Here is a 21,674-nt window from a genome sequence, read left to right on the forward strand (position 1 = left end):
AGCACGGTTGGCTAAGTGCGGTGCGAAAGAAGTTCAACATACATACACGTACATAGACTCACACAGAGACCCATAGACTCACACAGAGACCCATAGACTCACTACAGAGACCCATAGACTCACACAGAGACCCATAGACTCACACAGAGCCCATAGACTCACACAGATACACGTAGACTCACACAGAGACCCATAGACTCACACAGATACCCCTAAACTCACACAGAGACCCATAGACTCACACAGAGACCCGTAGACTCACACAGAGACACATAGACTCACCACACAGAGACCCATAGACTCACACCGATACCCATAGACTCACCACACAGAGACCCATAGACTCACACCGATACCCATAGACTGACCACACAGAGACCCACAGACTCACCACACAGAGACCCATAGACTGATCACACAGAGACCAATAGACTCACACCGAGACCCATAGACTGACCACACAGAGACCCATAGACGCACCACACAGACCCATAGACTCACTTCACAGAGACCCATAGACTCACCACACATAGACCCATAGACTCACCCCACAGAGACCCGTAGTACTAATTAGAGACAAGATCATCTCTCCATACTGCATCCTCATTCCATTGTATCTGTGTTTAGTTTGTTGTTTTTCCCCCACACCCCCGAATAGCACGGTTGGCTAAGTGCGGTGCGAAAGAAGTTCAACATACATACACGTACATAGACTCACACAGAGACCCATAGACTCACACAGAGACCCATAGACTCACACAGAGACCCATAGACTCACACAGAGACCCATAGACTCACACAGAGACCCATAGACTCACAAAGAGACCCATAGACTCACAGAGAGACCCATAGACTCACTACAGAGACCCATAGACTCACACAGAGACCCATAGACTCACACAGAGACCCATAGACTCACACAGATACACGTAGATTCACACAGAGACCAATAGACTCACACAGAGACCCATAGACTCACACAGATACACGTAGACTCACACAGAGACCCATAGACTCACACAGAGACACATAGACTCACACAGAGACCAATAGACTCACACAGAGACCCATATTCTCACACAGAGACCCATGGACTCACACAGAGACCCATAGACTCGCATAGAGACACGTAGATTCAGAGACACGTAGACTCACACAGAGACCCATAGACTCACAGAGAGACCCATAGACTCACTACAGAGACCCATAGACTCACACAGAGACCCATAGACTCACACATAGACCCATAGACTCACTACAGAGACCCATAGACTCACACAGAGACACATAGACTCACACAGAGACCCATAGACTCACACAGAGACCCATAGACTCACACAGAGACCCATAGACTCACACAGAGACCCATAGACTCACACAGAGACCCGTAGACTCACACAGAGACCCGTAGACTCACACAGAGACCCATAGACTCACACATAGACCCGTAGACTCACTACAGAGACCCATAGACTCACTACAGAGACCCATAGACTCACACAGAGACCCATTGACTCACACAGAGACCCACAGTTCGTTGTTCTTCCAACTGCATCTCCGATCAGCACGGTTGGCTATGTGCGGTGTGAAAGAAGTTCTACATACACGTGTACATTGCCCATAGACTAACACCGCCCACACAAGTACAACACACACATGCTGTATGAAGATCTTACGTGATGTCTCTAACCTGCGTACGTTCTCTGATCCACAAATGGCATTCTCTCTCCCGGTGCAATTCTCTGGTGTTGGCCAATCGTTTTCAGAGACAATGCAAACATGAGTGCACGTGTTTTTTTCACAAGCACGTGTGGCTAATGCAGACTTAATGCCTATGCAATAGGTGCCTATTTGGTGCGTGAACATCTTGACACCTCCTGCTTTACTGCCCCAGTGGGTAAAACCTATTTCTATTATGGTGACGGTTGATTGTGTTGCGATCGAAACGTCGTGATCTATTAATTTTCTACCCACGTGATTTTACCGAAAGAACCAAAGAGTATGGATTCCTGCAGTCACGAAAGCTTCAAATCAAGATTCATATTATAATATTTTCATCATTTTCCGTAATCTAACGTTGTGCTGTCTTGCTGGCGCTGCAGTTGTGTGCATCGTCGTCTGTGTGTGTGTGTCTGTAACAACTACAGGGGCATCTCACTCCTCAGTGTGCCGGGAAAGGTCCTGGCAAGGATTATTCAACATCGCCTTGCCAGGCACGCTGAGGAGAGAGGCTTGCGGAGCCCCAATGCGGTTTCAGGAAAGGGCAGTCCTGTACAGATGTCATATTTTCTGTCTGTTTGCTACAGCAGAGGTGTAAGGAATTCCAACAAGACCTACATCTCTGCTTTATTGACCTGGTCAAGGCCTATGATACCATCAGTAGGCCTGGGCTCTGGGTTGTTCTTCGTGATTTCGGAGTCCCTGATCCTCTGCTCACGATCATTAAGGACCTTCATGATGGTGAGCGGGCCCGGGTAAAACTATGTGGCCGGGAGTCAGAGCCATTACCTGTTCACCTTGGGGTGCGACAAGGATGTCCTCTGGCTCACACATTATTTCACATATTTTTCGACCACGTAGTCCGTGAAGACTTTGATGGCTGTACCAGAGGAATTTCCATTTAGTTCAGATACAATGGGAGGCTGATCGATGCCCGGGTGCGGTCAAGGGATGGCTCCCTATTGGTCCACCATGTTATATATGCCGATGATCTGGTAATTGCCGCTCACTCAGAGGAGGAGTTGGAGGCACTGATGCTGAACTTGGAGCATGCCACTAAGAGGTGGGGCCTTACCATCAGACCCACCAAAACTAAGCACCTGCCTGGGTATTTTGTACCATAGGGCAACCCACCCACACAACTCCCAATTGGTGATGCGGCAGTTGTGGAGAGAGTGGAGAGTTTCCCATACCTGGGCAGTGTGCTCATGACTGGCTCCGGTTTGACAGCACAGGTCTCACTCAGAATCAGTCAAGCGGCATTATCTGTTCATCGGTTGCGTAACGCTGTGTGGAAGCTACCTGGTCTGTCGCTCCGCAAGAAGCTTCAGGTCTACTCGGCCACGATCATTCCATCCCTTCGCTATGCTTGCGAAACGTGGACCCCCCTAATGGAACATCTTCGCAGGTTAGAAACATTTAGGCTGGCCTGCCTACGATCCATCCTGGGTTTAACCAGGCTGGATTGTGTGAGGAGCTCACAAATCCTATAAAGGTCTGGGCAAGGTCCCATCGGTGAGCTCCTCCGGCAGGCAAGGCTGCGATGGCTGGGTCATGTAGCCCACATGCCCAACCACCGCATGCCTAAACAGCTTTTCTTCGGCCGGATTGAGGGGGCCAAATGGGCGTGTTACGGACTAGAGAAGAGATGGAGTGATGTGGTACAGGAGGACGTGGAGCTGAGTGGACTTGCCAATGACTGGTACCAGCGGTGTCAAGATCGGCCTCTGTGGAGGAGGCTTGTGAAGGATGTTCCTGGGCAGTTGAAGGCAGTCGCCTTCCAACAACAACGGAGGGTGGAGGAGCGACACTCACAACAACGAGCGGAGTGCCGGGTGGCTAAAGCACAGCAAGTTGGCACAGTAGGGGGCACAGGTGGTGCATCAGCCAGCCATCTCAGTCAGTCGACCCATGGCACCTGGGTCTGCCCCGTGACCTCCTGCCAGCGGGCGTTCGACACTTCACGTGGCCTCAAGGTGCACCTAGCCTGGCACAAGCGTCGTGGTGACATCACCACCACTTAGTGGCGAATTGCAGTTGTTGTGTCTGTGTGGGGAGCGGTAGTGTAGCGGTTAGCGCTATGCTGCGCTACGAATCCGGCGACCCGAGTTCGATTCCCACTCATGGCCAACACCGGTGACGATTATCTGCACCGGTGCTAGATCGACTCAGCCTCAAATGAGTACCTGGTGCGGTGTGTAGTAAACACCGCCACTGGGGGAGACAAAAGGAGGCCGGGCGTGGTGCTGGCCACCCACCCCCTCGTGTACTGTGCTGGCCTTCATAGGTGCTGCTCACTAAACAGCACTTTCTCCCAACAGTCTGTTCAGGCTATACGGGGGTTCTTTGTCTTTGTGTGCGCAGGACCGCCTGTACTTCGTGATGGAGTACGTGAACGGGGGTGATCTCATGTACCAGATACAGCAGGTCGGGCGCTTCAAGGAGCCGCACACCGTGTAAGTGTTCCCACGGACACCATCCATCGTCCCGTTCATTACGAACCCCCATCATCTCCCTCCCCGTCTCCCTCTGTCTCTCTGTCTCTCTCTACGGCTGCCGTGGCCTTCCTTCCCTCCTTACATTCGGCTCTGTCCACTATATATGCTCGGCGAATTGCGGGTCAATGGGCAGTGTCGGTGTATGGGCAATGTTGGCCTATGACTAGTGTTAGTCTATGGGCAATGTCAGTCTATGGGTAGTGTTAGTCTATGGGCAATGTGAGTCTATGGGCAATGTGAGTCTATGGGCAATGTTAGTTTATGGGCAATGTTAGTCTATGGGCAGTGTTAGTCTGTGGGCAATGTGAGTCTGTGGGCAATGTGAGTCTATGGGCAGTGTGAGTCTATGGGTAATGTAAGTCTATGGGCAATGTTAGTCTATGGGCAGTGTTAGTCTGTGGGCAATGTGAGTCTATGGGCAATGTGAGTCTATGGGCAATGTCAGTCTATGGGCAGTGTGAGTCTATGGGTAATGTGAGTCTATGGGTAATGTAAATCTATGGGCAATGTTAGTCTATAGACAATGTGAGTCTATGTGCAATGTGAGTCTTGGACAGTGTCAGTCTATGGGCAATGTGAGTCTATCGACAGTGTTAGTCTTTGGGCAATATGAGTCTATGGGTAGTGTTGTTCTTAGTGCTGATCACACGACCCCCGTATTGCACTGCTCACGGCACTTGCGCGGGCCCCCTTACAGTCTGTGAAGGCTCTGGTGGGTGGGTGGTTGAGTGGGTGGGTTGCTGGGTGGCTGGGTGAGTGGCTGGCTGGGTGAGTGTCAGGGTGAGTGGCTGGCTGTTTGAGTGTCTGGGTGAGTGGCTGGCTGGGTGAGTGGCTGGGTGAGTGGCTGGGTGAGTGGCTGGGTGGGTGGCTGCCTGAGTGGGTGGCTTAATGGGTGGCTTAGTGGGTGGCTGGGTGAATGGCTGGGTGGGTGGCTGCCTGAGTGGGTGGCTTAGTGGGTGGCTTAGTGGGTGGCTGGGTGAATGGCTGGGTGAGTGAGTGGCCCTCTGTTACCCCCTCTCTAGGTTTTATGCCGGAGAGATCGCCGTGGGCCTCTTCTTCTTGCACACCAAAGGAATAATTTACAGGTGAGTGGCTTCAGCGCCTCGCATGGGGGGTGGGTGGGTGGTGCGCGGGTGGGGAGGCGGGTGGGGGGGTGTGGTGGGGGGGTGGGGTGGGGGGGGGGCGGGGGGTTGGTGGGATGGGTGGAACAGCGACGACGACATTCGCGGTAAAGGCCAAGCGCCGGCGGGGGCCGCCAAAATGTGGGATAAGACGGTGGCCATGATTCGTTTTTTTCGTCCGGAGAGGCGAGGAAAATCTCGGCTGACGATGACTCCAGACCTGAGACATCTTAAGAACCTCGCGAGTGTTTTCGGTCTCGCCTCAACAGACCCAACGTGAGGGGGGTGGGGAATCTTTTTCTTTGGATGGTGGATGGGGGGCGGCGGGGTGCTGCTGACTTTGCAGCACTTGCCCCAACAGTTTGGTAAGGCTATACGAGGGATCTTTGTCTTTGGTGGGTGGGTGGGAGGGGGTCACTAACAGCACTTGCCCCAACAGTCTGTTAAGGCTACACGAGGGATCTTTGTCTTTGGTGGGTGGGGTGTCGCTAACAGCACTTGCCCCAATGGTCTGTTAAGGCTACACGGGGAGGACGGGGGATGACCTTTGTCTTTGGCTGGGCTGGGCCGGACTTGGGGATGACACAGAGACTTGAAGCTGGACAACGTGATGCTGGACGCAGAGGGTCACATCAAGATCGCCGACTTCGGCATGTGCAAGGAGAACATGTGGGAGGCGATGACGACTCGCACCTTCTGCGGCACGCCCGACTACATCGCGCCCGAGGTGAGCGACGGTGGGGGGAGGGGAACACAGCTTGGTTGAGGGGTACCGGAGCGAAACGACGGACGTATCCCCACCACCCCCCCCCCCCCCCACCCCTGCTCCACTCGGCCCCTCGCGTGGAGGACAATTCTTTCACTCGATCGAGTATTCGGGGGTTTGTGGTTGAGAGTCTGGTCCATGGTTGAGAGTCTGGTCATGGTTGAGAGTCTGGTCATGGTTGAGAGTCTGGTCCATGGTTGAGAGTCTGGTCATGGTTGAGAGTCTGGTCATGGTTGAGAGTTTGGTCATGGTTGAGAGTCTGGTCATGGTTGAGAGTCTGATCCATGGTTGAGAGTCTGGTCATGGTTGAGAGTCTGGTCATGGTTGAGAGTCTGGTCCATGGTTGAGAGTCTGGTCATGGTTGAGAGTCTGGTCATGGTTGAGAGTCTGGTCATGGTTGAGAGTCTGGTCCATGGTTGAGAGTCTGGTCATGGTTGAGAGTCTGGTCATGGTTGAGAGTCTGGTCATGGTTGAGAGTCTGGTCCATGGATGAGAGTCTGGTCATGGTTGAGAGTCTGGTCATGGTTGAGAGTCTGGTCATGGTTGAGAGTCTGGTCCATGGTTGAGAGTCTGGTCATGGTTGAGAGTCTGGTCCATAGTTGAGTCAGGTCCATGGTTGAGAGTCTGGTCATGGTTGAGAGTCTGGTCCATGGTTGAGAGTCTGGTCATGGTTGAGAGTCTGGTCCATGGTTGAGAGTCTGTCATGGTTGAGAGTCTGGTCCATGGTTGAGAGTCTGGTCCATGGTTGAGAGTCTGGTCCATGGTTGAGAGTCTGGTCATGGTTGAGAGCCTGGTCCATGGTTGAGAGTCTGGTCCATGGTTGAGAGTCTGGTCCATGGTTGAGAGTCTGGTCCATGGTTGAGAGTCTGGTCCATGGTTGAGAGTCTGGTCATGGTTGAGAGTCTGGTCATGGTTGAGAGTCTGGTCATGGTTGAGAGTCTGGTCCATATTTGAGAGTCTGGTCATGGTTGAGAGTCTGGTCCATGGTTGAGAGTCTGGTCATGGTTGAGAGTCTGGTCATGGTTGAGAGTCTGGTCCATGGTTGAGACTCTGGTCTATAGTTGAGAGTTTGGTCATAGTTGAGAGTCTGGTCATGGTTGAGAGTGTGGCCTTAAAATGAAAAAACACAATAGCCGACATTTTGGACAATGCCCTTGCTGTGTCGCACACAAATGACCCAGACCGGCACCCTTTATGTGCCATGAGGAAGCGCCATTGCCTGAAATGTCACCTTTCATTATTATTATTATTACACCTTTTCCCTTTTTAAAGGCCACACACAGTATTTTTTTTTTATTCGGGGAGATCCCGCGGTGGCGAGGTGACGCTCACCTCCCTTCTCGTCTGCTCTGCAGTAAGGTCGTGCGGGGTTCGATCGCGGACCCTGGCGATCAATGCATGTTGTTTGGAGTCCACGTGTCCCCCCCACCCCCTCTTCTCTCCTTCTCTCTCTCTCCCCGGGAGGGTCGTAGCGTGGATCGGTCTCCCCGTTCCCCACGGTTCTTGCACCCGGACCCTCCTCCAGCATCGTGCGTCTAGATTATTTGGCCGCTTCTATGAATTCTCACGTTCAGCAGCGGTGACGACGATGATGATGACGATGATGACGATGACGATTATGACGACGATGACGATGATGACGACGAGGACGATGATGACGACAATGACGATGATGATGACGACGATGACGACGACGACGATGATGACGACGATGATGACGACGATGATGATGACGAAGATGATGATGATGACGACGACGATGACGACAATAATGACGACGACAATAATGACGACAATGATGACGATGACGACGACAACAACGACGATGATGACGAGCCGTCGCCGCTGAACAACGACTGAAACATCTCAAGTGGACTTTACCCCCCCTCCCCTCCCCCTACGGTGATATAACAAAAAATGTACCTCGGACGATTGTTCACGAGCTTCGTCGAGCCTCGCGGTTACAGGTGAAGGAGTCTTCCCGCGCGGCAAGCAAAGCCAAAACAAACTAAACCGGGCGGGGGATCCGCAGATGCCCGGCATCCTCCCCCACGTGGCGCAACCGCACCCCCAGCATCCTCAGGACCAGCATCCAGGAAGTGGCTTGGGGGGGGGGCAGAGGGGGGGGGGGCAGTGGGTGTTTGACTCGTTTCACCGCGCTATGAAATCGGGAGTTTCTCCGAACCGAAGGTTTTCATTCTTGGGGTGAGATCGCGGAAATATAAATAAATAAATGACCATATTCACGCGCCGTTCAATTTCGCCGCCACCCGACGCTCCCGATTGCTGTTGTTATTATAATTATTAAGGTTGTGTCATGTAAACGAATCGTGCCTAATCAGCTACCTCATTGTTTGTTGTTGTGACGTTGTTGCAAACGTTCCGACCCCGTGCCCCTCAGACTGGAACATCTGTGGACAAAAGAGCTTAATAGCTCATCGGATTCCTCCCGCAGTCTTAGCAGACATTCCGATTCTGATGGAGAAAAAAAACCCACAGGGACGTGAACAACATTCGAGCGGCTGTGACATTTTGCCGGTGACTTACAACACCACCACCGCCGCCACCAACAACAACAGCAACAAGCAGCCTCGTCAGGCAACGGCCAGAGTTCTGGCTGTGTCGGATCTGGCGGCCGGTTGAACGACGCATTTATATTTACGCGACCTAACCCTACTAAACGAAACAAACAAAAAACCCTTATTGTGGATAATTACTGATAACGAAAGTCTTATGCGTTGAACCGGATATCTTTTCCGCACGGAGCGTTTGTGTTGTGCGTCCGATTGGCGATCGGCTCCGTCGTTCTCTCTCTCTCTCTCCCCCTGCATTTCCTTCGTTTCAGAATCAAAAATCTGCGTTCATCTTTTCCTTACTCCACCTCGTGCTTTTGTTTTACTTCCTCTGCTGTCCCTTTTTTTTCTCCCCCCCCCACACTGTGCCTCCTCCCCCCGCCCCTCCACCGCTCAACCCCCACCCCACCCCACCATCTCCTTTCTTCAGTAGATGCTCCCCAATCACAGCCTTTTCCGCAACCTTTGCAAAAGTTTAACTGCCAACAGCGCCAAGGTAAAGGATGACCTGCGAAGAGACACTTCCAAGAAGGTATCATCGCCCCAGGGCGCTTGTGGTTTATTTCTTGTTGCCGTGTCGACCAACCAAATCAGCTGGCATCGGGCGTTTTTACTTTTTTTTTCGACTGGTCAAAATGCCGTGAGGATATTGACGTCGCCTCCTCAACGTTAGGGACGTGGCTCCCCGCAATTTTTTTTAGTTGATTAATCTGAAAAAACAGATCCCGTGAAATTAATAAATAAACAGATAATGTTCGGCCGACGTGGGGGGGGGGGGGAGGAGGTTGCCGCTTCAATTCGACCTCCCTCCCTCCCGCCCCCCCCCCCCCCCCCGAGCCGGTGTGATCGTTACGTCGCCACAGCCGGCCAAAGGGATGGCGATCGTGATGGTTTGGCCCCAGCGGAACGTGCAACATTGGGCCAAGGTTCGGCCAACGTTGAGCTAACATTCGGCCAACAATGGGCCAACGTTGGGTCAACGTTGGGTCAACATTGCGGCAACGTTGGCACGTGGTCGACACTGTTGTTGAGCCAACGGTACGAGAGAAACTCCGGACCGGCTTCGACACACAGGCGTCTCATCTGGCAGAGTCGAGGCACCGCTTGAACCAATGGCGGTGAACCGCTGCCAAAGGTTAACAATGATTAAGGGGGGGGGGGGGGTGGGTGGTCCCTCTCTCACACGCGGCCCTGCCCCCATACGAGACAGCCGGCTCGAAAGTAAACGGCAGCCGTTTCGCGCAGCGCACGGCGAGAGAGAATGAAAAAACGCGGTGCCAGCTGATGGATGCAGCGGCGGCGGCGGCGGCAGCAGCATCTGAGTGTTTTGTTTGGATTGCTCTTTGATTTGTCCCATTGCTAACTTCACAATCTGGGAGGGGGGGGGGGGTGTGGTCTGAGCCCCCTAGCAAATCGTGAATGAAACTTAATAGCCCCCCACCCCTCCTATCTCATAACAAACCCCCGACCCACCGCGTCCTGGTGTGAGCGTCACACATCCCGCCTTTGACCAATTAACCACTCCCCACCACCAACCAACCCACCCATCCACCCACACCCACCGCTTGCAAGCATCGTGAGCACGGCCGGTTGGTGTAACCGTCGTTTTCTCCGACCGCTATTCGCAAACCCGACCTTTTCTCTCGCGTGGCGAATGTGCCCCCCAATGCTCCCTCGATAGGTCATTCGCTCGCTTGCTCGCTCAATCGTTTGCTCACTCAATCGTTTGCTCACTCGATCGTTCATTCGCTCACTCGATCGTTCATTCGCTCACTCGATCGTTGATTCGCTCACTCGATCGTTGATTCGCTCACTCGATCGTTGATTCGCTCACTCGATCGTTCATTGGCTCACTCGATCGTTCATTCGCTCACTCGATCGTTCATTCGCTCACTCTATCGTTCATTCGCTCGCTCGATCGTTCATTCGCTCACTCGATCGTTCATTTGCTTGCTCGATCGTTCATTCGCTCACTCGATCGTTCATTCGCTCACTCTATCGTTCATTCACTCACTCGATCGTTCATTCGCTCACTCGATCGTTCATTCGCTCACTCGATCGTTCATTCACTCACTCGATCGTTCATTCGCTCACTCGATCGTTCATTCGCTCACTCGATCGTTCATTCGCTCGCTCGCTCGATCGTTCATTCGCTCGCTCGATCGTTCATTCGCTCGCTCGATCGTTCATTCGCTCACTCGATCGTTCATTCGCTCGCTCGATCGTTCATTCGCTCGCTCGATCGTTCATTCGCTCGCTCGATTGTTCATTCGCCCGCTCGATCGTTCATTCGCCCGCTCGATTGTTCATTCGCTCGCTCGATCGTTCATTCGCCCGCTCGATCGTTCATTCGCCCGCTCGATCGTTCATTCGCCCGCTCGATCGTTCATTCGCTCGCTCGATCGTTCATTCGCTCACTCGATCGTTCATTCGCTCACTCGATCGTTCATTCGCTCACTCGATCGTTCATTCGCTCGCTCGCTCGATCGTTCATTCGCTCGCTCGATCGTTCATTCGCTCGCTCGATCGTTCATTCGCTCACTCGATCGTTCATTCGCTCGCTCGATCGTTCATTTGCTCGCTCGATCGTTCATTCGCTCGCTCGATCGTTCATTCGCCCGCTCGATCGTTCATTCGCCCGCTCGATTGTTCATTCGCTCACTCGATCGTTCATTCGCCCGCTCGATCGTTTATTCGCCCGCTCGATCGTTCATTCGCTCGCTCGATCGTTCATTCGCTCGCTCGATCGTTCATTCGCTCACTCGATCGTTCATTCGCTCACTCGATCGTTCATTCGCTCACTCGATCGTTCATTCGCTCACTCGATCGTTCATTCGCTCACTCGATCGTTCATTCGCTCATTCGATCGTTCATTCGCTCTCACTCGATCGTTCATTCGCTCGCTTGTTTACTCTAAACGCGGCCATTGTGAAACGATGGTGCCAGCTTCCTTGAATCCACACTGGCCCCTCGCCTCGCAGCCTCTGGCCCACCCAGCGGTATAAACGAGTCCCACTCAGCGGTATAAACGAGTCCCACTCAGCGGTATAAACGGATTCCACCAAGCGGTATAAACGGATTCCACCCAGCGGTATAAACGAGTTCCACCCAGCGGTATAAACGAGTCCCACTCAGCGGTATAAACGGATTCCACCAAGCGGTATAAACGAGTCCCACCCAGCGGTATAAACGAGTCCCACCCAGCGGTATAAACGTGTCCCACCCAGCGGTATAAACGAGTCCCACTCAGCGGTATAAACGGATTCCACCCAGCGGTATAAACGGGTCCCACTCAGCGGTATAAACGAGTCCCACTCAGCGGTATAAACGAGTCCCACTCAGCGGTATAAACGAGTCCCACCCAGCGGTATAAACGAGTCCCACTCAGCGGTATAAACGAGTCCCACTCAGCGGTATAAACGAGTCCCACTCAGCGGTATAAACGAGTCCCACCCAGCGGTATAAACGGGTCCCACCCAGCGGTATAAACGAGTCCCACCCAGCGGTATAAACGAGTTCCACTCTGTCTGCGTGGAGGGGCGCTGGTGGTAGGGCTGTCTCTCTATGGCTGTCTCTCTGTTGCTGTCTCTCTGTGGCTGTCTCTCTGTGGCTGTCTCTCTGTGGCTGTCTCTCTGTGGCTGTCTCTCTGTGGCTGTCTCTCTGTGGCTGTCTCTCTGTGGCTGTCTCTCTGTGGCTGTCTCTCCCTGCGGCTGCCACGCGATCTGCCTGTCCTGCTCGTTATCTCTCTATCTCTATCTCACTCCCTCGGGCTTTCTCGCTCATCCACTTCATCTCGTTTCCTCTCCCTCTCTCGCTCCCTCTCCCACTCGATTCCTCTCTCTCTCTCTGTTTCTCCCTGTCTCTGTCTCGCTCCGTCTCTCTCCCGCTCCCTCTTTCTTTCTCGCTCACCCTTTTCATCTCCCTCTCCTCCCTCTCCTCCCTCCCTCTCCTTCCTCCCTCCCTCTCCTCCCTCCCTCTCCTCCCTCCCTCTCCTTCCTCCCTCCCTCTCCTCCCTCCCTCTCCTCCCTCCCTCTCCTCCCTCCCTCTCTTCCCTCCCCTCCCTCCCCTCCCTCCCTCTCCTCCCACCCTCCCTCTCCTCCCACCCTCCCTCTCCTCCCTCTCCTCCCACCCTCCTTCTCCTCCCTCCCTCTCCTCACTCTCCTTCCTCTCCTTCCTCCCTCTCCTTCCCTCACTCTCCTCCCTCCCTCTCCTCCCTCTCCTCCCTCGCCCGCTCCCTCACTCTGTCTCACTCTGTGTCTCACTCTGCGTCTCACTCTGTGTCTCACTCTGTGTCTCACTCTGTGTCTCACTCTGTGTCTCACTCTGTGTCTCTCACTGTCTCACTCTGTGTCTCACTCTGTGTCTCTCACTGTGTCTCACTCTGTGTCTCACTCTGTGTCTCACTCTGTGTCTCACTCTGTGTCTCACTCTGTGTCTCACTCTGTGTCTCTCACTCTGTGTCTCACTCTGCGTCACGAGAGAACGGGCGCCGTCTCTTATCATTTCGGGAGCCGCTCCGTCACGCGAAAAACTGATGCGGCTGACCTTGGCGCTTTGCCTTGAGCGGGCAGCGCCAGAGTTCGTCACCATGCGCATCTTCAGCGGAATGATAAACACACGCGACAAAGGCACAGATCCCCCGTGTGGCCTGTGACAGACTGCTGGGGCAAGTGCTGTTCACGGGTAGCGCCTACGAAGGCCGGCACTGTGCACGCATGGGGGTAGGTGGCCAGCACCACGTCTGCCACACACCCACAACAAAGACGAACAACGGTTCAGGATAATCGTCATCGGTGTTGGTAGCCATGAGCGGGAATCGAACCTGGGTTGCCAGATTCGTAGCGCAGCGCGCTAACCTGCTACACTGCCACACACACACACACAGATGCACAAAGATCCCCCGTGTGGCCTTAACAGACTGTTGGGGCAAGTGCTGTTAGCGAGCAGCACCTACGAAGGCCGGCACTGTGGCACACGAGGGGGTGGGTGGCCAGCACCACGCCCGGCCGCCTTTGTCTCCCCAGTGGCGATGTTCACCCACCGTACCAGATACTCACTTGAGGCTGAGTCGACCTAGGGGAGGCCCAGGACCGGTTCAGACATTTGTCACCGGTATTGGCCGTGAGCGAGAATCGAACTCGCCTGGCCGGGTTTGTCGTGCAGCGCAGCGCTGACCGCTGCCTCTACCAAAGACAAAGATCCCCCGTATAGCCTGTGACCGACTGTTGGGGCAAGTGCCGGTTGGCGAGTCGCAGCAGCACCTATGAAGGCTACAAAAAGACAAAGATCCCCCGTATAGCCTTAACAGACTGTAGGGGCAAGTGCTGTTAGCGAGCACCTATGAAGGCCGGATCGGTACACGAGGGGGTGGGTGGCCAGCACCATGCCCGACCGCCTTTGTCTCCCTAGTGGCAATGTTTACACACCGCACCAGGTACTCATTTGAGGCTGAGTCGACCTAGGGGAGGCCCAGGACCGGTTCAGATAATCGTCACTGGTGTTGGCCGTGAGCGGGAATCGAACCCGAGTTGCCAGGTTCATAGCGCAGCGCGCTAACCGCTACACTATCGCTCCCCTACAATAAGTCGACTCAGCCTAAAACGAAGGCTCACCCTAAAATGAAGGCTACGGGCACTGTGGCACACGCGGGGGTGGCCGGCCAGCACGACGCCCCGGCCCCACCGTTGTTCTGTGCCGAGTCGCGATGTTCACTACGTGCCTCGACACCAGTTGCACATCTGGACCTCAAGGCAGTACCCCGGGGGTACCCTGGTGCCCCGGCTCTCGCACGATGTCCGTGATGCAGCCACTTTTAGTCCGTCGATGGTCGGCGATGCGGCAATCGGCTCACCTCGACGAGCTGTACTCACGATGCACCGCTACGGTGCGTACTGAGCGTCCAGGGTATCGGCGCAAACGTCTTCGACATCGCGGAGTGTGGCACTGATTTCGGATTGATTGTTTACCCCAGTCGCGGAGTGAAGTTACACCCCTGGGGAAAAAAAAAGCGTCCCAGAGATAAACGTATTGAATTGCCTCGGCCATTTTGTGTTATTTGGTACCCCGGGGTAGCGCCTTGAGGATCGTTTTAGGCCGAGTCGACTTAAGGGAGGAGCGGGGAGCGGGGAGGGCCCAGCGACCGGTTCAGATTAATCGTCACCGATGGTGGGCGAGATGGCGGAGTCGAACTGGGGTGGCCTGGGCTCGACACCAGGGACCGCGGGGGGCTCACAGTTGGGGTTGACTGGAGGGAGGAGTTGAGGGGGGGGGGGAGTGTTGCGGCGTGCGATCCCAACTGGGTGATTTGCGGTGCGATTAATTTTGATTTTTTATCCGACAACTTTTTGATGGTGACAGAGGCAGCCGGCGGCCGCCACCCTCCCTCCTTCCTCCTCTCGGTTGCATTGGGGGATCTCGTAACGCCCGCTGCCATCTCTACGAATCTCTGTGTAACGCTGTGGATCTCAATGTAACTCTTTGAATCTCTGCGTAACGATGTGGATCTCAATGTGACTCTCTGAATCTCTGTGTAACGATGTGGATCTCAATGTAACTCTCTGAATCTCTGCGTAACGATGTGGATCTCAATGTGACTCTCTGATTCTCTGTGTAACGATGTGGATCTCAATGTAACTCTCTGATTCTCTGTGTAACGATGTGGATCTCAATGTGACTCTGAATCTCTGTGTAACGATGTGGATCTCAATGTGACTCTCTGAATCTCTGTGTAACGATGTGGATCTCAATGTAACTCTCTGATTCTCTGTGTAACGATGTGGATCTCAATGTAACTCTCTGATTCTCTGTGTAACGATGTGGATCTCAATGTAACGCTCTGAATCTCTGTGTAACGATGTGGATCTCAATGTAACTCTCTGAATCTCTGTGTAACTCTGTGGATCTCAATGTAACTCTCTGAATCTCTATGTAACGATGTGGATCTCAATGTAACTCTCTGAATCTCTGTGTAACGCTGTGGATCTCAATGTAACTCTCTGAATCTCTGTATAACTCTGTGGATCTCAATGTAACTCTTTGAATCTCTGTGTAACGCTGTGGATCTCAATGTAACTATTACTCTCTGTGTAACGCTGTGGATCTCAATGTAACTCTCTGAATCTCTGTGTAACGCTGTGGATCTCAATGTGACTCTCTGAATCTCTGTGTAACGATGTGGATCTCAATGTAACTCTCTGAATCTCTGTGTAACGATGTGGATCTCAATGTAACTCTCTGAATCTCTGTGTAACCCTGTGGATCTCAATGTAACTCTCTGATTCTCTGTGTAACGATGTGGATCTCAATGTGACTCTCTGAATCTCTATGTAACGATGTGGATCTCAATGTAACTCTCTGAATCTCTGTGTAACGCTGTGGATCTCAATGTAACTCTATTACTCTCTGTGTAACGATGTGGATCTCAATGTAACTCTCTGAATCTCTGTGTAACGCTGTAGTAGTCGTCGTTACTCACAGTAGTCGTTGTTACTCACAGTAGTAGTCGTTGTTACTCACAGTAGTCGTTGTTACTCACAGTAGTCGTTGTTACTCACAGCAGTCGTTGTTACTCTCAGTAGTCGTTGTTACTCACAGTGGTCGTTGTTACTCACAGTAGTCGTTGTTACTCACAGTAGTCGTTGTTACTCACAGTAGTCGTTGTTACTCACAGTGGTCGTTGTTACTCACAGTCGTTGTTACTCACAGTAGTCGTTGTTACTCACAGTAGTCGTTGTTACAGTAGTCGTTGTTACTCACAGTAGTCGTTGTTACTCACAGTAGTCGTTGTTACTCACAGTAGTCGTTGTTACTCTCAGTAGTCGTTGTTACTCACAGTAGTCGTTGTTACTCACAGTAGTCGTTGTTACAGTAGTCGTTGTTACAGTAGTTGTTGTTACTCACAGTAGTCGTTGTTACTCACAGTAGTCGTTGTTACAGTAGTCGTCGTTACTCACAGTAGTCGTTGTTGCTCACAGTAGTCGTTGTTACTCACAGTAGTCGTTGTTACTCACAGTAGTCGTCGTCACTCACAGTAGTAGTTGTTACTCACAGTAGTCGTTGTTACTCACAGTAGTCGTTGTTACTCACAGTAGTCGTTGTTACTCACAGCAGTCGTTGTTACTTAGTAGTCGTTGTTACTCACAGTAGTCGTTGTTACTCACAGTAGTCGTCGTCACTCACACTAGTCGTTGTTACTCACAGTAGTCGTTGTTACTCACAGTAGTCGTTGTTACTCACAGTAGTAGTCGTTGTTACTCTCAGTAGTCGTTGTTACTCTCAGTAGTCGTTGTTACTCACAGTAGTCGTTGTTACTCACAGTAGTCGTTGTTACAGTAGTCGTTGTTACAGTAGTCGTTGTTACAGTAGTCGTTGTTACTCACAGTAGTCGTTGTTACTCACAGTAGTAGTTGTCACTCACAGTAGTCGTTGTTACTCACAGTAGTCGTTGTTACTCACAGCAGTCGTTGTTGCTCACAGTAGTCGTTGTTACTCTCAGTAGTTGTTACCCACAGTAGTCGTTGTTACTCACAGTAGTCGTTGTTACTCACAGTAGTCGTTGTTACTCAGTAGTCGTTGTTACTCACAGCAGTCGTTGTTACTCACAGTAGTCGTTGTTACTCACAGCAGTCGTTGTTAGTCACAGTAGTCGTTGTTACTCACAGTAGTCGTTACTCAGCAGTCGTTGTTAGTCACAGTAGTCGTTGTTACTCACAGCAGTCGTTGTTACTCACAGCAGTCGTTGTTACTCACAGTAGTCGTTGTTACTCACAGTAGTCGTTGTCACTCACAGTAGTCGTTGTTACTCACAGTAGTCGTTGTTACCCACAGTAGTCGTTGTTACTCACAGTAGTAGTCGTCATCACTCACAGTAGTTGTTGTCACTCACAGCACCCTGAGTACAGGGGCTCCTGTGCTAATAATGTGGGAGCCAGAGGACATCCCTGTCGCAAACCCCAGGGTGAACGTGGAATGGCTCCGACTCCCGTCCGTTCGCAGCTTTGCCTCTCCCCCCCCCCCCCACCCGGTACCTGCCCACCATCGTGAAGGCCCTTACTGATGGTGAGCCGTTCAGTTTCCTTGATTAGGTCTAACCCTGTGAGCCATGCGGCTCTTGACTCGGGCGCTACCGCAACAAAACGAACACACGAACGAGAAACATCTGAAAGTGACTAGGCGCAAACGGAAAAATCCCTGGGGGGAAAAAACAGCAAAAGTCTTCCATGAAAATCACCGCATTTCAACGCTGTGTGCAAAGATCCCAGTGGGATGCAAGTCAAACAATAACAACCATGAGACAATTTAGATTAAAGTTATCCGGCTAACTCTGCGCTACAACAAACAAACATGGCTAAACCAAACCGTTTTCAAAATCACCAAAATAAAGCTATAAAAACAACGTAACAGTGATTATAGGAACTGTGATTCAAATTTAACAATAAACGATGTACATAACATTCACGACCAAACTTTGCAGCCATGGCTGGCTGCATGAGTCACTCCATAAACAGCAGGAGTATCAGTAGCAGAATCAACATTTTTCAATACACCTTTAAAGATCAGCACACTATAATCAAAACTCCAGATCGTACTTTGCCGCGGTCATCTGGAATGATACATTTCATTTCAGGCCATTCGGAATAGAGAGTCGGGGACTCCGAAAGCACGGAGGGGCATCCCGGAGCCGCGGGCCTGCTGGTGGTATCGCGTAGTGCCCTGAGCGTGTCAATGAAGCGGAGATCCCGGTCCCGTTGGAATTCCCTTATGCCTCGGCTGCAGCAGGCGAACGCCGCGGCACTGTGTGGGAGACGTTTTGGGCAAATGGCCACGTAAGTTGGCGGGTCAGGGGGGGGATGTGGGCTTTTTGTACAGAGAGTATTAGCGGATCATAGGCTAAAAGCCTGGCTCAATAAATTGCCACTACCCCGTGAAAGAGCACTCAAGGTTGAATGGCAGTGCATTATCATTCACATCAAAGCTCTCTCTCTCTCCCTCTCTCCATCTCTCTCTCTCTCTCTTTCCCCCTCTCTCCCTCTAGCTCCCTCCTCCCCGCAGCGTCCGCTGGGGATCGAGCGTTGCGCGCCTCTCGCGTCGGGGTTTCTTTATCTCTTCATTATTTACCCGCTCGTCCACCCCCACCGCTGCTACCCCCACCCCCAGCGCGAGAGGGACGAAGAACAAAGCCGCATTCGCACAATTGGAGATGAACCACAACGTGACGCGCGTTCCAGGAGACGCGGCCCTCACTGCAATTTCGACCATTCGAGTCGCCGCAACGCGTCCCCCGGACCACCTCGCTCGGGGGTGATGCATTTACTCATTGCACCCCCCCCCCTCTCCTCCGTGACCTTTGCCTCACCGGGATGGAGGGCGTGGTGGTGCCGCCCGGGGTATTCTTGGCACGGGCAGCGGTGCAAAGATCGCGATCGCTAACGCCTGTGCCGCCCAGCCATCGTGCGCCAAACGACGCCGGGCGTGCTCGATCCGCTGCTGGATGAAGGCGGCTGCCCCCATGCTCCCGCCCCCGCCCCCGCCACCTCCTGCCGGTCGTCGTCATCTGCCGCGAGACGATTTTTGGTCGCTCCGTCTCCACGGTCTGGGCGTTCCCGTCGAGATGCGGCTCCGCCCCCTCGCCGCCGAGAGACGCCGCGGGTGGGCGACGTGCGGTGACGGCGCGTCGCCCACACGCATGTACCGACTGACGTCACGCACGTGTGCGGTGAACGAGCGGAGACGCACGTGTGTGACGCGGTGAAGGAGCGGAGACACAACGTGGTTGATGTAGTCCACGAGTGGAGACGTGCGTTTGTGACGCGGTGAAGGAGCGGAGACGTGCGTGGGTGACGCGGTGCAGGAGCGGAGACCCAATGTGGTTGATGTAGTGAACGAGTGGAGATGTGCGTGGTGACGCGGTGACGGAGCGGAGACACACGTGGGTGATGTAGTCAACGAGTGGAGACGTGCGTTTGTGACGCGGTGAAGGAGCGGAGACGTGCGTGGGTGACGCGGTGAATGAGCGTCACACGCGCGCGGTGAACAAACCGTTCACCACGCCCCGTGGTCCTACTTGACCCCGGGCCAAGTTCAGATGTCTTGAGTGTGAGGTCAACGGTTCACGGGTCGGTTCCGGCACGGCTTGGCAAAACAGCCAGTGGGGACAAACCACCCTTAACCATGCCGGCACCACCCCGGCCACGGTTCGTTTGTCGCCAGCGGCGGGGAAAACGCGGCCCGCGTAAATCCGTGCGACGCGTGGAAGAGCGCGGCTTCCTTCAGCGAACAGCACTTGCCGATTGTTTCGCCGTTTCCCGTGCCAGATCATCGCGTACCAGCCGTACGGGAAGTCCGTGGACTGGTGGGCGTTCGGCGTCCTGCTGTACGAGATGCTGGCCGGACAGGTGAGTTCCGCCGCCCTTCGTCTCGGTAATTCTTTTTTTTACTCGCTCAGCCGCGAAACCCCCGGGAGAGCGGCCTACTGAGGCCCCGTCAAGCTCGGCAGCTCCGGTTTGTTTACAAAGGACGACCGACAGCTCAGGACATCGGCGGAATACAGGGTATTGGAGTTTGCAGAGTCACATAGAGATCCATGGAGGTGAATGGAGTCACATCGTGAGCCAGAGAGACTCGTGGCGTTGACGTAGAGGTCGCTTAGTGATCCATCGAGTCGCACAAAGTTACGTATGGATGTGTGTGTGTATGTTAAACGTCTTGCGCACCGTATATAGCCAACCGTGCTCTGTGTGTGTGTGTGTGTGTTTTAAACTTCTTATGCACCATACGTAGCCAACGAAATTAGTTGTTTTTTTAACGTGGTATCGTGGTGTAGTGTTTCGTAGTGTACACTAAAGTAGTGCGATGTATAGTGTCTTGTGTAGCAGTGAATTGTGTCGTGGTACAATCGGGTTGCGTGAATGTGTGTCGGACTTCTATCGCGCCACCGGAGGAGTATCGGAACGGGGGCAAACTCAGTCGGGTGTTTTTTTTTCTCTCTTCGTTTGACGATTTGCGTAGCCGCCGTTCGACGGGGAGGATGAGGACGAGCTGTTCCAGTCCATCATGGAGCACAACGTCTCCTACCCCAAGTCCATGTCCAAGGAGTCCATCTCCATCTGCAAGGGGGTGAGCCTGAATCGGAGTTGTCACGATCATCACCATGGTCATCACCACTGCCATCATCACGAACCATCATCAAGATCATCACGATCATCACCAACATCGCGATCATCGCCATCAGCACCATCATCTCGATTATCACGACCATCACGATCATCACGACCATCACGATCATCACGACCATCACGATCATCACGATCATCACGACCATCACGATCATCACTATCATCACGACCATCATCACGGCCATCACCACGACCATCAGGATCATCATCCCGATCACCACGATCATCACGACCATCATCACGACCATGACGACCATCATCATCCCGATCACCACGATCATTATGATCATCATCACGACCATCATCAGGACCATCACGATTATCATCACGACCATCACCGCCATCGCCATCATCGCCATCATCGCCATCATCACCATCATCACGACCATCACGATCATCATGACCATCACGATCATCACTATCATCACGACCATCATCACGACCATCATCACGGCCATCACCACGACCATCAGGATCATCATCCCGATCACCACGATCATCACGACCATCATCACGACCATGACGACCATCATCATCCTGATCACCACGATAATCATGATCATAATCACGACCATCACCACGACCATCACGACCATCATCATCATCATCCCGATCACCACGATCATCACGACCATCATCACGACCATGACGACCATCATCACCCTGATCACCACGATCATCACGACCATCACCACGACCATGACGACCATCATCATCCCGATCACCACGATCATCATGATCATCATCACGACCATCACCACCATCGCCATCATCGCCATCATCGCCATCATCGCCATCATCGCGATCATCATTATCACGATCAT

At 52.9% G+C, this 21,674-nt stretch overlaps 1 protein-coding gene across 3 annotated transcripts in view; it reads left to right on the top strand.

Moving 5' to 3' along the window:
* LOC103091824 (protein kinase C alpha type) overlaps positions 1-21,674 on the top strand; it is a 285,955-nt gene that overhangs the window by 199,444 nt on the left and 64,837 nt on the right. For 2 of the 3 annotated variants that reach the window (XM_032976052.2, XM_032976051.2), the window contains exons 11-15: positions 4,084-4,175; positions 5,240-5,302; positions 5,927-6,065; positions 19,990-20,070; positions 20,684-20,791. In XM_032976052.2, the coding sequence (XP_032831943.1) occupies positions 4,084-4,175; positions 5,240-5,302; positions 5,927-6,065; positions 19,990-20,070; positions 20,684-20,791 (483 nt within the window). Of the gene's footprint in view, positions 1-4,083; positions 4,176-5,239; positions 5,303-5,926; positions 6,066-9,110; positions 9,422-19,989; positions 20,071-20,683; positions 20,792-21,674 lie in introns of those variants that run through there. The other variant, XM_076052886.1, reaches the window with a different exon arrangement.

The sequence above is a fragment of the Petromyzon marinus genome, chromosome 58, assembly GCF_048934315.1.
Source record: "Petromyzon marinus isolate PM22_M1 ecotype Great Lakes invasive population chromosome 58, UKy_Petmar_22M1.pri1.0, whole genome shotgun sequence".
NCBI lineage: Eukaryota > Metazoa > Chordata > Hyperoartia > Petromyzontiformes > Petromyzontidae > Petromyzon > Petromyzon marinus.